The sequence below is a fragment of the Pezoporus wallicus genome, unplaced genomic scaffold (assembly GCF_028554395.1).
Source record: "Pezoporus wallicus isolate ANWC-B61680 ecotype Strahan unplaced genomic scaffold, APGP_CSIRO_Pwel_v1 scaffold_6885, whole genome shotgun sequence".
NCBI lineage: Eukaryota > Metazoa > Chordata > Aves > Psittaciformes > Psittacidae > Pezoporus > Pezoporus wallicus.
The window spans coordinates 3,160,694-3,176,537 of record NW_026638858.1 but is presented as its reverse complement, the minus strand read 5'-3'; the positions used below and the strand labels follow the sequence as shown (position 1 = coordinate 3,176,537).

General features: G+C 38.7%; 1 protein-coding gene across 2 annotated transcripts in view; it reads right to left on the bottom strand.

Annotated features, from left to right (window-relative positions):
- Positions 1-1,837: 1,837 nt before the first annotated feature.
- The window catches only part of CHID1 (chitinase domain containing 1), a 126,189-nt gene continuing 112,182 nt past the window's right edge, over positions 1,838-15,844 (bottom strand). For both annotated transcript variants that reach the window (XM_057412720.1, XM_057412719.1), the window contains 3 exons: positions 10,337-10,417; positions 4,707-4,749; positions 1,838-2,103 (listed from right to left, as the gene is read on the bottom strand). In XM_057412720.1, coding sequence (XP_057268703.1) covers positions 2,005-2,103; positions 4,707-4,749; positions 10,337-10,417 — 223 coding nt within the window. In that variant the 3' untranslated portion in view covers positions 1,838-2,004. The remainder of the gene's footprint in view (positions 2,104-4,706; positions 4,750-10,336; positions 10,418-15,844) is intronic.

The window sequence follows — 15,844 nt, the reverse complement described above, 5'->3', positions numbered from 1 at the left end:
TCAAAAGAAACATTTCTTCATGATGGCTCGCTGGTGAGGTCAACATCACTGACCTCAAGCACCTATATATTATGGTTGGCTCAAAATCACAACGTACTTCTCATCTGATTTTTCATGATACAGCAAGGATGAGTATGATCTTTTTGACACACAGGTATTCACTCTATAAGGATGGAAACAACACTTCTTTCTAACACAGCTGTACTCACAAACAAACAAGAATCTTCAACATCAAAGAGAATCATCACAGAATATATAAAAGTCATGAAAACTGTGATAAATTACACGTATCATTTCTAGAGAGGAAACAAGAAGCTAAAATGAAATATTCTTTTCTTCCTCCATATCCTGTTTGAAAGCTACCTACTAGCTAATATAAAAATGGATGCTATTTCAGATCACAACCCATTCCATTCCTTACAGACATTTCCTGAGGCATTCTGGTTCAGTAGTGCCACTGAAAGTACAAAAAGCAGTGTAATAGAATGTAATTCTTGTGCTATTCTAGATACCATTGCCAGAGTGACTTTAAAATGCTTTTGAAAAAACTAAAAAACGCAAGTTAATTGAACACAAGAATTCATGTAGCAAATTATCTTCCTATTAATGGTATGGAAGAAAGAAGCCTGATTAGTAAACCCTGCTGGATATTTGCAATGTGAGAGGTTGAGAGATGCCAGAACTAAATCAGAGAGGTGAAGATCAATAGTTCTTTAATCAATGGTGGATTACAGTGGGATTTATTCTGCTGAAAACAGCAGGGGCAGATAAATTGCCCACTGAGATTAATTACTGGGAAGGGTGGATGCAAACAGAGGAGTGCAGTTATCTTTGTGACAACTGTAAGTGTCAAGAAGAACATCAGTGGGAATACAGAGCTACTGCCTGAGTCTCTGCTGGTGACCAACAACATCCTCATCAAATTCCCAGCACCCCTTAGATCCTTAGAAGAAACTGCCTTGAAGCCTGTGCATTTCTACAAACATAAATATTGTAAACCAAAAAGCAGGAACACAATTTTTTGCTTTGTTTTTAAACTGATGTGTTGTTACAGCCTTTGGGTTCATAAAAATTCTGTATTATGGAGACAAAGGCATCAATGTGTACAGCTGAAGAATGACGGCTTCATGTACACAGATGCTGATCACAGTCACAGTACCTACTTAAGCCAAGGACTGCCAAAGTAGCTCTAGGGTGCTGTATACTGGGTCTATCCATGTAATTCAGCATTACCATCATAGCCTTTGGTGCTAAATGTTACAGTTCCGTATTGCCCACTAATGCATCATGCGCTAGCCTAAACAGTGTAAATGGAGACACTAAGCAGGTTAAACAGAAGAAAGAAATCACAGAGCATCTCTTGTAACAAAACTGATTTAGAAACAAGTCATAAATAAAAATTACTGTGACTTTGAAGTACATAAGGAATTAACTAACATGAAAAAAACAAAAAGAGCTAACAGCTTCATTTGTCAGTGCTTGATTTTCTACCAGCTAACTAGTTTCCTCCTCAACATTTAACACTGACTTACCTTATCAGAAGACAGCAGAGGGTCCAGCAGATATTAAATTTGCTGGACATAATTTGATGGACTTATTTGTTCACTTACTTTGGTTATTACCCGCAATTGTTTGACAGGTCTGTTTCTTAAACTATAATCAGATGGCAACAACTAGTCCATTTTATTTCTTGTAGAAAACATTTTGGAAAATACTTTCAACTCAGATGCCATCCCAGCTCTGTTGGTTTTAATGACTGAATTCAGAAACTTTGAAAAAAAAATGTCTGTTTTGGTTTGGTTTGCCTTTCATTTTATAAGATACCAATAATCACGTCTGTGTGGCAAATCATAAAAGGTTCTTTATTGGGAAAAATGCAAGTTTAATACAGATGCAATATAAATTACAAAAAATGTTTTAAAAATTACCTCTCCAGGCTATCCAAATTAATTGATGTGGAGTCTCAGTAAAGCAAATAAAGTCTTTCCCAGATCATCTCTTATTTTAAAGCAGGTCATAAAAATAGTCCAGGCCTTGTCCCATTTCCCAGATGGATATTCCAGTGCCCAATTCCTTTGCAAGTTCTAAGCGCAACTGGATGGACTAAGACAAAGACACATAAAGCAATTACCTTTTAGTCAGAGACATTAGACACTGTGCTGCCATCTCTTCATGCCATAAAAAACATCTATCCTAGATAGATAACCTAGTCGGTATTTCAAATACTCTCTGGTTAGCAAGCAATCATTCAGTAAGAGGCAGTTAACTGCACCAGTCAATTCAATGACCTAATAAAAGATAACCAACTAAACAGACAAAATGCCACAGAAATAAATCAGATTTATGAACTATGCAATGCACTATTCTAATTTAAGCTATCATTTCACAAGGTACAGAAATTCTAACTCTTCCCAGAAAGGTCTCAGGGGTAAAATAAAACTTTATCACTGAAAACAATTAGAACAACTTGTCAAATACCATCAAGATCTCTTACCTACCCTTGCCTTCACCCATGACCTAGTCATCATTTTCACTAACACAACTCTATTTTAAAGAGATTCTCGGAGATTAATATCTATAAGTATCCCTATTTGAGCTCCAGCCATTTAGTTTAGCCACTGGTTTCCAAGGGAAGCAATACCACAACTCATGTTCTGCACTTCCTCCAGTTCATATACAAGAAAAATATTTTTCCATCTTTTACTTTCACGTTTCCTTACTTTGAAGTGCAACACTTCAATGTTTAAACTGATCTTGCCAGGGATATGTTTAAAACTCATTTCCACAGAAAACAGAACAAAGTATCAAGGCATCATCAACAGAGCCATTGAGCCTGGTGTTCATGACTACTTTTAACTAATCCTGAACAAAGCAATTCTGAGCAACCTGCCAGTGATTATAACATTAAAAAGGGCAAGAAACACACTTGTCCTGGGCAATAAAAGTGTTCCCTGATCATCTTGCTTGTTATTACATAAACAATTCTTTGATTTGTCCCAGCATACAAATCTCAAAATATTTCATTACAAGCTACTGAAATCAGAAAGAAAACCAGTTTCCATAAATTCACCAGCCTCCACAGTTGAGTATCTGCTAGAGAAGAAGCAGTGAAAAAAATGTATAGGAATGAGTGGTTCTTAACCTGGTTCACACTGACAATAGCAGACTGAAATCTTTCCACAAGGCCAAAAAGCATGTAGCACAACAACATGCAGCACTATCTCTTCTCTCTGACAGGTTCACAATAAAATTTTCTAACACTGTAAGACAGCTCCTACTAGCAAGAACATAGTTAAATATGGTAATTAATATCCCATATGTGCTAGTACTTCCACCAATATTAGATTAATGAAGGGAAATATCCTTGTACTAGATAATAATCCTGTTCAGAAAAACATAGTTTTGGACCATTTCACACTAGTTTAGCCATACAAAATGTGTCTGTTCTCTGTAAATATGATATACTTTCACTACAGAAGCACTTCCCTTCCAGCATTAAAAGCCAGCAGAGACTTAACATACTGCCTTAGCTTATTTGAGAAAATTTAAAGATCTCTTCTAGGAACTAAGTCTGTAAGTGACCAATTTATCCTGTATTGTGGTATATTGTAGATATTGGATAGACAGAAATGATACGTCCTGCCAAAGGACTTTAGTAAGGCCAAATGCTTAAGTTTTCAAAACACTAAAATACATTCCAAAGAATCACGGTGATGCAGGCTGACAGGAAGAATTAGGACTTGTCCTGGGTTCTGCAGTAGCAGTCATTTTTCTCTTAGTAGCTGGTGCAGTGCTGTGCTTTTGACTTTCATCCTGGGAACAACGCTGATAACACCGATATTTTTAGTTGCTGCTCAGTAATGTTTACTCTGACCAAGGACTTTGTGAGTCTCATGCTCTGCCAGGGAGGAGGGGAAGCCGGGAGGAAGCAGAGACAGGACACCTGACCCAAACTAGCCGAAGAGGTATTCCATACCACAGCACGTCATGCCCAGGATGTAAAACTGGGGGCAGTTACCTGGAAGGGCTAGGTCACTGCTCGGTCGGGCTGGGTATCGGTCAGTGGCTGGTGAGTGGTTGTATTCTCTTCCCTTGTTATTGCCCTTATCATGGTTCTTATTGGTGGTTGCAGCAGTAGTCGTTTTGTGTTATACCTTAGTTACTGGTCTGTTCTCATCTCAACCTGTGGGAATTACATTCTTTCAATTCCCCTCCCCATCCCTCTGGCAGTGGGGGGAGGAAGGTGGAGGAGGAGTGAGAGAGCGGCTGCGTGGTTCTCAGTTGCCAGCTGGGCTTAAACCACAACTGGACTCCATTACAGAGGAAGGCAAAAGTTCCCCAGTCTTCGATCCAACATGATCAGAAGGAGAATTTCTTCAGTCCCTTGTCTGACAATGAGTATGTCTGTTAGCACTTGAACTGTGCACTTGAACAGATGCACTTGAACAGCACTAGTTTGTCCTGCTGTGTCTTTTCTCTAGACATGGCTTATCTTTAAAGACCCCAAACCCCCACTATGTGTGAGATGATAGAAAAAAAGAAAATCTTCTTGTACAGGCAGCTGAATCTTTGAATCACAACAACTACATGAGGGTAAACTTCTTTCACAGAAGTTCAACATTTTCTGGAATTTCTCAATAATGCAACAAGTCAAGTAAACATTTCTTTCTTCTTAGAGCCCTCTAACATGAAAAAGTGGCACTTACTTTCAGTGTTGGGTAGAAGACAGCATGTTTTCCTCCTTTATTCCTGAAAAACAGGAAAACTTTGATTGATTCCTGCAGGATTTTCACCTGAGGTTAGAATTCAAAACCAGCTTTATTCCTTTCCTCTAAGAGGCAACACAGATGGAGCTGAAGAAATCTGCCAATTTTATTTTGCAGAAGTTACTGCTACTGAAAATAAGATATGCTAGTATGCTCAGCATATGAGCATGAATATGCCCATATCAAAGATAGAGATTACTTGCCATTTAGTAGCTCATCTCTTTGAGATTTCTTACCCAGTGCTCATTTTGCTCTAGAAGCTGAGGCACTCTGTCTCTGAAATCATTGTTTCCATTAACCTCTATCTACTGAGGGCAGGGTAGGCCCAAAATCTTCTTTACTTCCCTTCCTTTTCTACTGTAGATATGAACTTCTACTCCTGCCATTTTTCTACTCTAGATACAAACATATCACAGCACATAAAGCCAAAGTGATGGACAGATAGTAAGACAGTTGTGCCTATTAAATGTGTATCTGAAAAAAATGAAGATATTTGGTTGTCAGATGTGAGAATGTACACAACATATTTAAAGGTCAAGTATGCAACTGTGCCACTGTGCTGCAAGTATCAGTTACAGGAGTATTTGTCAGAAAGGTCATCCTGAGAAAATCATCCTATTTAAATGGGCTTTGACAATTCTAGGAGCTGGAAAGTTAGAAGTTCAAAGCATGACTGTATTGAGTCAAAGATCTGCTAGAGGAGTCTTTGGATAGCAACTGCATGATGCCACACCTAAAACAAGAAAAATCTCTGGTTATCTAAAGAACTCCTTAAAAGGCTTAAGGCCTTTCAAAACATCAAAAGAACAGAGCACAGTTTCCTAATAACTAACACAAAGTTTAGGAAGAAATCAGGTAAGATTAAGACGAACGTCCCAAACTTCTTTGGGCATAACACTTTATCCAAGAACTGGTCACAACAACATACAACATAGGCAGAGTCAGACAAGTTAATTGTCTACCCCATACTATTGGCCTTTAAGGAGGGCAACTCTTAAAAGAGGTGAAAAGGCTGATACTGAAAATAGAGGATGCAAGAAGAGATCTCACAACAGAGATGGTTTGATACTAGATATAAGTAAACACACTGCAATACCTTGTTGCTACTGGGATTCTTAGAGAAGTGGTAGATATCCCACTCCTAGAAACATTCCAGGTCAGGTTGGATGGGGCTCTGAACAACCTGCTGTAGTTGAAGATGTCCCTGCTTGTTGCAGGGGGGGGTTGGACCTTTAATGATCCCTTCCAACCCAAACTATTCTGTCACTGTGTGATTATAAAACTGTCAGACAGTGAAAGACAGTTGCGTCTAATAAATGTGCATCTAAAAAGGATGAAGACATTTGGTTGTCAGAACTGTGGAAGATTTTCCCCAATTCCCAAATTACTATCTTTCAGGTTAAATTAAATGCTGGCAGTATAAAATATACAGACAGGGGAAGCTATATTGGGCACAAATACCAAGACTGGATTTTAAATCCCTAATAATGAGGAGGATGAGTTACAAGTGATCTTACAGCACCACTTAACCAGTTAAGATCAGAGGAAATGAAGAGTACATAGACAGACCAAGTAGGAATTGCTCCTAAATTTGAGCAATTCAGTGACTCTGGCCTCTTCAGGAACCTGCTTAGTAAGGTTCCATGGGATATAGCCCTAGAAGGCAGGGCGGCTCAAGACTGTTGGCTGATATTCAAAGATCACCTGCTACAAGCACAGGAGTGTTGTACCTCAACTAGAATGAAGTGCAGCAGGAGGGCCAGGAGACCTCCTTGGATGGATAAGGAGATGCTGAGAAAACTTCGAAGAAAAAAAGAGGCTTATAAAAGGTGGAAGCAAGGACAGGCTGCCTGGGAAGAGTACAGGGATGCTGTCTGGAAAGCTAGGGACCAGGTTAGGAAAGCTAAGGCTCAGTTAGAATTAAACTTGGCTAGGAATGTGAAAGATAACAGGAAAAGATTCTATAATTACATTGCAAATAAAAGACAGACTAGGGATGACGCGGGCATTCTCCGGATGCTATCAGGAGAACTGGCTACCCTGGATTTGGAGAAGGCTGAGGTTCTGAATGACTTCTTTGCCTCAAGACTTCACTGGCAAAGGCTCTGACCACCCAGGTCTTGGAAGGAAGACACAGGGACTGTGAGAATGAAGACCTTGGGCCCACTGTAGGAGAGGATCTGGTTCGAGACCATCTCAATAACCTGAACGTGCACAGGTCCATGGGACCTGATGAGATCCAACCGTGGGTCCTGAAGGAGCTGGCAAATGAAGTTGCTAAGCCACTGGCCATCATATTTGAGAAATCATGGCAGTCAGGTGAAGTTCCCGATGACTGGAGAAAGGGAAATATAACCCCCATTTTCAAGAAGGGGAAAATGGATGACCTGGGGAATTACAGACCAGTCAGTCTCACCTCTGTGCCTGGCAAAATTTTTGAGCAGATTCTCCTGGAAGGCATGCTAAGGCACATGAAAAACAACAAGATGCTTGGTGACAGCCAGCATGTCTTCACTAAGGGGAAATCCTGCCTGACCAATTTGGTGGCCTTCTATGATGGGGCTACAGAACTGATGGACAGGGGTAGAGCAGTTGATGTTATCTACTTGGACTTGTGCAAAGCATTCGACAGTGTCCCACACGACATCCTTGTCTCTAAATTGGAGAGACATCAATTTGATGGATGGACCACTCGGTGGATAAAGACCTGGCTGGATGGCTGCACACAAAAAGTTATGGTCAGTGGCTCAATGTCCGGCTGGAGACCAGTAACAAGTGGTGTCCCTCAGGGATTGGTGTTGGGACTGGTCTTGTTCAACATCTTTGTTGCTGACATGGACAGTGGGATTGAGTGCGCCCTCAGCAAGTTTGCCGATGACACCAAGCTGTGTGGTTCGGTTGATACGCTGGAGGGAAGGAATGCTATTGAGAGGGACCTTGACACACTTGTGAGGTGGGCTGATGCCAACCTTATGAAGTTTAACCATGCCAAGTGCAAGGTCCTACACCTGGGTTGGAGCAATCCCAGGCACAGCTACAGGTTGGGCAGAGAAGAGATTCAGAGCAGCCCTGCACAGAAGGACTTGGGGGTGTTGGTGGATAACAAAATGAACATGAGCAGGCAGTGTGCGCTCACAGCCCAGAAAGCCAACCATATCCTGGGCTGCATCAAAAGGAGCATGACCAGCAGGTCGAAGGAGGTGATCCTGCCCCTCTACTCTGCTCTTGTGAGACCTCACTTGGAGTACTGTGTGCAGTTCTGGTGTCCTCAACATAAAAAGGACATGGAACTGTTGGAACAAGTCCAGAGGAGGGCCACAAGGATGATCAGGGGACTGGAGCACCTCCTGTATGAAGACAGGCTGAGAAAGTTGGAGCTGTTCAGCCTGGAGAAGAGAAGGCTGCGTGGAGACCTCATAGCAGCCTTCCAGCATCTGAAGGGGGCTTATAACGATGCTGGGGAGGGACTCTTCATTAGGGACTGTAGTGATAGGACAAGGGGTAACGGGTTAAAACTTAAACAGGGGAAGTTTAGATTGGATATAAGGAAGAAGTTCTTTACTGTGAGGGTGGTGAGGCACTGGAATGGGTTGCCCAGGGAAGTTGTGAATGCTCCATCCCTGGTGGTGTTCAAGGCCAGGTTGGACAGAGCCTTAGGTGACATTGTTTAGTGTGAGGTGTCCGTGTCCATGGCAGGGGGGTTGGAACTAGATGATCTTAAGGTCCTTTCCAACCCTAGCTATTCTATGATTCTATGACTCTAAAATCTTTCAACTTACTTACATAAATGCATACTTATCTGTAATGTACACTGAGACAAGCATCAGAGACAAGAGATTTCTGTAACTCTTGGTAATGGTCTCTCCCTGCTATATAAAAATAATCAGCTGTGCTTTTCTGAAAGATTCACGTTTTGATTTCTTAGCAACGATTTTCATGTATGATACTTGTCCAGTGAAACGTATTTCAGGCCTGACTGCCATCCCCATCCAATGTAACTGAACCTTTGCAAACTAAAGTGGCAACTGAAGAGTTCCCTTAAATAACCCTCCCGTGCAGCCAACTGAACCACTGCAGACATGCTGAGCCACATGGCTGCCTGCCAAGCATAGCACAGCAACTGAAGTTGAGAGTGATTTTCAGACCCAGTGTGCTTTATACATCAAAATTCCTCCATGATGTCCAAAACCAAGAATCTCTAAAGACTAGCTTTCAAAGGCAAACAACGTAGTACTACCGACAAGCTGTCCACTTCCCACATGTTCAGTTGCAAGGAGATGTTTAGGAAATGTGTTTCAGAAATGAATCCGAGAAATATGCCAGTCATACAGAGCCCTCATGTTTACTATTTTGAGAGCACGTTTTCATTTGGTGGTCACTGTGTCTCCAACTGGACAGTGCATTGAAGACCAATAAAACAAACCTTATCATTTACTCCTCTTCAGTTAACTCAAAAAACTTTGGAATTGCTTGGCACAAAGTGATTTTTCAAGAGGATACCAAAGAATTAAATATGAAGGAATACAGATCCCAGTCCTTTCATACAAACACAGAAAAGAAACTAAAACACCACTGACAAGCAGGTAATCTATTTTTTTTTCCCTGAGAAATGATGAAATGAGTGTTGCTCAGAAGGCAGGAGAAGATTATAGACTGAGAGAAACCTTGAAAACTAAAATAAGAATATAGAAGTAGGACATCTTAGGTTTGGTGGGTTTTTTTTTGTGTATGTTTATTTTTTCATATTTAAAAAAATTTAAACCAAAAGGTATATTGAGAATAATTCTTTTATTTTTTCTTAAAGCACCCTAAAATGTGTTCTACTCCTGTTTTCAGTGGTGTGTCTTCACATTACCCATGCACTGAGAAATATGAAAGTTTTGTAGAAGTAGTAGGATTACCTTATTTTTGTATATTTGCATAAGAAAATTGGAAATTACCAGAGGCTAAGAGGTTGCTGGGTTTTTTTTTAAATATTTTTTAAATGGAAACCTCCTAGTATCAGGAATCCTCTTGTCATTTCATGATGAAAAAGGGAGGACAAAAATTAATTTTCTTTTCCTTCGTGACCTCAGCACTTTTAAAACTTTATCTGGAAGTCACTTGATAGCATTTGCATTATACTTCTCTACAGTCCATTCCATTTAGTTGAAGTCTGTTGCTTGACCAATCTTACCACTAGCACTTGTAAAACCAGGCTCCTGTATCACAGATTTTTCTCAAAACTATTTTTGTCTAGTTTTGGTAATCACCCAACAGCTCACAATAGTAATTTCAGAGCCTCTGATTAACTGACACTCAGCAGATAACTTTGATGGATAATTTCTAAAGATATGACTCAGACTTCTCTTCTAAAGGCTGCTTTAGATTATGTTATTTCATTAATTCTTTTCTGATATACTTCTCTAGCCTGAAGCACTATTTTCTGCTGTAGTTCAGTGTTAATGTACAGATTAAAAACATCAGAATTTCTATTTGCTGAATTTAGCTGCACATTATAATTACTTTACTGTGTACTGGGCCATGCCCAAAAATATTTGCAGAATAGTAAGTTAATAAATGTAACTCACTTTTTGTATTCAAAGTAGTGTTCAGCAATTTGTTCATCCCAGACAATTTTTGGTTTGTGCTCCTTCAAGGTTTCAATGTACCTACAAATTAAAAACACAGATATGACATTAACTTTTCTGAAAAGTAGTTACGAAATTACACTGCAGAAATTTCTGGCAAACAAACAAAAAACCCCAGTTTTACTATGTTCAGATGTTGGATACTGCATCAAAAGTATCTTCTTGCTGACAACTTCCTCAGTCACTCTATACAATTTGCCATGTTCATATTTGTAGGTTGATGTGCTTTTTTAAAAAAAGGAATGAATTAATTGATGTCCATCAACCGACAAATCTATAAAGGCACACGAAAGCAGTGCTTCAATATTTCTACAGTCTGATTCCTATATGCCAAAAGCACAGGAACTGTAGTCATCCCTAGGCTGTAACTAATTATGTCCTCCAGGGCTAATCAATGCAATTCTTGATCATAAATAACTATAATGTGATCAGAAAAGTTCTTCTATAAAAAGGGCTTAGTTACTCTTCTAAAACAAAAATAAAAAAGCTCATTTTCAAGGAAAAGTTACTGCTAACTTTTACTTAGCAGTAACTAAGCAGTAACCAAGTTATTACTAAGGACTGCATATGAATATTCTCCACCATTAGTTTATTCGCATTACTCTCTTGCAATGACATTTTGAATATGGAATCAACTACTTCATACCTACTTGACACAAAATGAGGACAAAATAATATTTGTACCAAAAAAACTGTACAGGGAACTGCTGTGAAATAGTTAGTATGCTGCAAATTCATGTTCTTGGTTAGCTCACAGTATTGTCTCAGTGTAGAGATAGCGTCTCCTTGTGCTTGCATTTATGACAGCACAATGGAAACCAGCTGCTAGCTGCCTCATGTAAGAAGACCATAAAACAGCAAGCTACTGCCAGTGGTAGAGGTCACACACATGTCACAGGAAGTCTCTATCACATATTCCTCTGTCTCCTCTGCATCTTTTTAATGTGCATCTTTGGCCACCAAGAAGGCTGAACTTAAATCTGCTGACAACTTTCCTGACTAAACATTAGGGGGGTTATCTGGCCACAGGCCAAGCACATTCAGTTTCTTTTTTCCTTGGGGATTGTATCAGGAACTTGAACTCCAAGTCCCACTATCAGTACTTTATCGTGATTATATAAAGTCATCACAGGCAAACACAGTGATCATAAGTTACTAATAATTTTTTTATTATTTTTGCGAAAATATCAAAACCATCATTTCCACAATACAGAATCATAGAATAAACTAGGTTGGAAAAGACCTTTAAGATCATCAAGTTCAACCATTCCCCAGCATTGCCAAAGCCATAAATGGAAAGGTACTGTCGTATCTTTCAAACACAATGCTGTACATGAATATGTCTCATTCTTGCAGTAATTTCTTTCCTCAGGACAGGATTTGCATGGAAAAATTTGCCTTCAAATTATCTTACTTTTAAATAAGAAATTTCCATCTCCTATGTAAAATGTTTTAACTGATTTACACCAACCACTACCCTGACTCCACCAGTGCTGAAATTCCACCCCACTATATGCTTCAAAAAACAGCAAAAAAGTTCGTATTTCTCAGTTTGAAAAGATTTAGTCTCTCCTTTGGTATTAATCGAAACATAATTATAATATTCAGCATTGAAGGGAATATCTTTTCTCTTCTGCTGTGGCTTGCTCATTCATATATTGGTAAATTGCTGCCTACTGCCAGCAGTTTCAGAAAAGATTTTCATTTTGCATTTAAGTCAAAAGAACCCAAGCCAGGCATGCTATTTAAGTATCTACATGGTAGCAGCTATTGCACTCTTCCTCAATATGCACATGCCCTGGGAGAATGTACCTTTTCAAGTAATGCAGTTAAAACCTTGGGACCTGCCCATCCCTTTTTAAGGTATAAAAAATTTTCAGTTGCCCCACTAGTGAAATATGCAAAGAGACCTAGTTTTGTATATTTAAAATTTAAGGATAGCTTTTAACACCTTTGTCTCATTCCAGAATCGTGACTTCAGTAATGACAGGAGACAACACTCAAGTAGAATACAGGATCAAGATGTTATAAAAATTACCAGCCAAGACATCCTGGCATGCAGTTTTCATAGAAGCACTGAATCAGCTGGGTTGGAAAAGACCTTTAAGATCGTCAAGTCAACTGTTCCCCCAGGACTGACAAGTCCACCAATAAACCATGTCACTGACGGCATCTACATGATTTCTGAACACTTCAAGGGATGGTGATTCCACCATTTCCCTGGGAGGAAGCCTGTTCCAATACCTGATCACCCTGTCTGTGAAGAAATTTTTCCTAATATCCAATCTTAATCTCCCTTGGTGCAGCTTGAGGCTGTTACCTCTTGTCCTATTACTTATTACTTGGGAGAAGAGATGTATGGCTTTAGATGGGAAATCATGTGCTAAAAGTCCCAATACAACTAAAGAGTCTTCAACATACATATGAGCAAGCTTTAAAATTAGAAATGCAACCTGAAGCAATTATAGCCTATTACATATAAGGTATATTATTGTTTTAAAAAGCTGTTCAGGCATGTGCTGCGCTTAATGAAAACCCATCCTGACTGGGCATAGAGAATTTATTTCCCTTTTTCCTTCCTCCTCTAGGCATTTATCACAATGGTATGTAAGACCAATATGAACAAGTTAGTTTAGTCTTCAAATCACATCTATTTTCCATCACACTGAAGCAGACAAGCATGGAATATCAGTATGGCTACGGAACAAGAGATCTAGATTCATTTCCAGGCTCTCAGAGAGGGAAAAAGGATTGGCACAGACTCCCAATGCTGTTTCAGTATGATTATACCAGAAGATGCTATAATGCAATGCCAGAATTTGCTTTGAGCAGGGAAATGATTGCTTACTCTTACCATATTAAGGTAGTTTTCACCATAACGCAGGATAAGAATCATCTCAACACTAAAGATTTTGGCATATGAATTCCCACTAGAGGCTAGAAGTAGTAAATAAAAGCTTGATAAATTGTATTAGATAATAAAGAAACAACTGTCCTGTCAAAATTAAAAATATATAACGTGTAAGTTATGTAACAAGCACATACATACTAAGTGGAAGAGAAGCAGCTTAGTCACAGAAAAGTTATCGTTACAGAATTCTGAAATATGTGAAAGTGCAGCCAGGCTTCTACAAGAATGACTATGTCTGAAGGAGAATTCAATATATGCATTGTTGAGAAGCTAATAGATGATTCTTTCTGCAGTCAGGTTCAAGCCACCACACTGACATTACTGCAGCTTAATGTATATCTTTCACAGAAGAAACACAGGTCCTAGTAAATTTTTATAAGGCAATGTATTATGTAATGGCAGTGATATTAGTCCTTCCTAGACCATATAGCATAAAGGCTTAAATTCTGTTCCAGCTCACTCAACAATCTGGCCTCCTGCAGAATCAGAGACAAGACACAGTTTCTCTGTTTAAAACTACTTCTCAAGATGATGAAAAGTAATGCTTGTTTACCCCTACCGGCTTAAGAATCAGCAGGTTCATCCTCATAAAACAAAAAACGGACCAAACCAAAAAAAAACAACAAAAAAATCTTTGAAAGTAAAACTGCTAGTTTTTAAGGGTACATTTTCTGAAATGCTTAATTAATCTTCAGCTGAGGTTGAAGCATTTTCAAATACATTAAGTACAATACTGCGCTCCATTATTGCAAGAATTGACATAAAAGGCTATACATATGAAAAAATGAGGCTGTGTATCTTTGGATGTGAGGCTGAACAAAGTTCAGATACACTAATAAATCTCCACTTCCAAGTAGCCCCAGCAGAGTGTTCATATTACTTAGATGACAATCACATCAGGCCTAAAATTTCCACTAAAATTATTGCTGCCTACTCTTCCTTGGCCTCATGACTAGTGGCTTTCAGTAAAACATGACCTGTGAAAGCAAAGTTGATAAAAAATACTAAACTATAAAAGTGATCCAGTTGTTGAACAGCCCTCTCCCTGCAAAGCAGTGGGAATATCCATATTCTTGAACTCTCTTGAAAGCAGCCTCCACTACCCTTGCCCTACACTTCAGTATGTAAGACATGCTGCATTTTCAAACTACTGGAAGAACAGTCCAAGAAGCAAGAAAGCAGTATTCACCACTGCCTTTTGCAGCTCTGCTGCAGATCCTTGAGACCCAAGCATCCTGTTGAATACAATAAATCAGGTGCCTTTGAGAATGGTCTTAATGTCAGCCCAACAAACAAATTCATGATATTATTTCTTCCATCAAGACCACTCCTATACTCCCAGCTATTAGAGTGCTAAGACTATAATTTTCAATGCTGCTATGACAAACATGAACAAAATACCCACTAATTACTTGTACCTATTTCTGTTCACTCAAAAAGTATATATTAAACGCTTTCAAAATGCAAGAATACTTACTAAAATAATGGTATTTAAGTAATTCCTTACAAAAAATATTCGATTTTGTAAGAGCAATTGTGATAAGCTATCTAAAAGAAGCTATGAAATTACAGTTGCTCAAGCTTTATGTATCTTACTGTGGTGCTCGGGTTTGCTGATAAATGGTCTCTTAAAACCAATGCACTCAAAACCTATTTCAGGTTACATTCCTAAGTGGAAGCACATTGCATTACTCCTACAAAGAAAAACACAGCCTCTCCCCACAGTAATTCCAAACTAAAATCTACAGAATTCAGAATAAAAATGGAACAGGAGAAATTGTAAGTCATGACTTTTAGAGGTAGCAAAGACCAAAAAACAGGAAGGTTTGGTCTTAGATCTGAGCTTAATCTGCCAAATTCTCATTGCTGATAAATCTGACTAAGACTTCTGAGTTATCACACACATAATTTTTGAAAATAGCTGTCAATTAAACTTTGTTATTTCAACCTAGCACTCACAAAGCAGAAAAAATGTTTCAAAGCTACTCTGAGTCTTTATCACCTGTCCTGTCTGAAGTTCAATCTCTGAAGACCTGGTGTTCAACCTCTGAACACCAAACGCTTCCTACGAGATAAAAGAAACACAGTTCAGGGATAGTTTTTTAGCATGTAGTAGTCATAGATGCACATAATAAATTTAAATGTTCACAATACAGCAGATAGTTTCACCTTCATATGAACAAAATCATAAATTCAATCTCTGATAGAGGACTGTAACTAAAGAAAACAACTACATTAAAGGAAAATCTATGGCAGAGCAAAACCTCCAGTGTCCTATGAAGCTATGAATACTCTTTTGGAATCAAGTGAAGAACAAAGAACATTTCTGATGATAATTTTAAGTTCATTTTTCATACCTAGCAAAGGGATTTTTCACCTCTCAAATGATCACGCTTTAGTCATAGTTATATATATTTATTCTGGATTTACGTCAATAGAACTAATACAAGACTTTCAGCCTTTGTTTTTTTTTAAAGATAGAATGATGACAAATTCATGCATATGACTACTAATCTCTCATAAAAAATGCAGCTCTC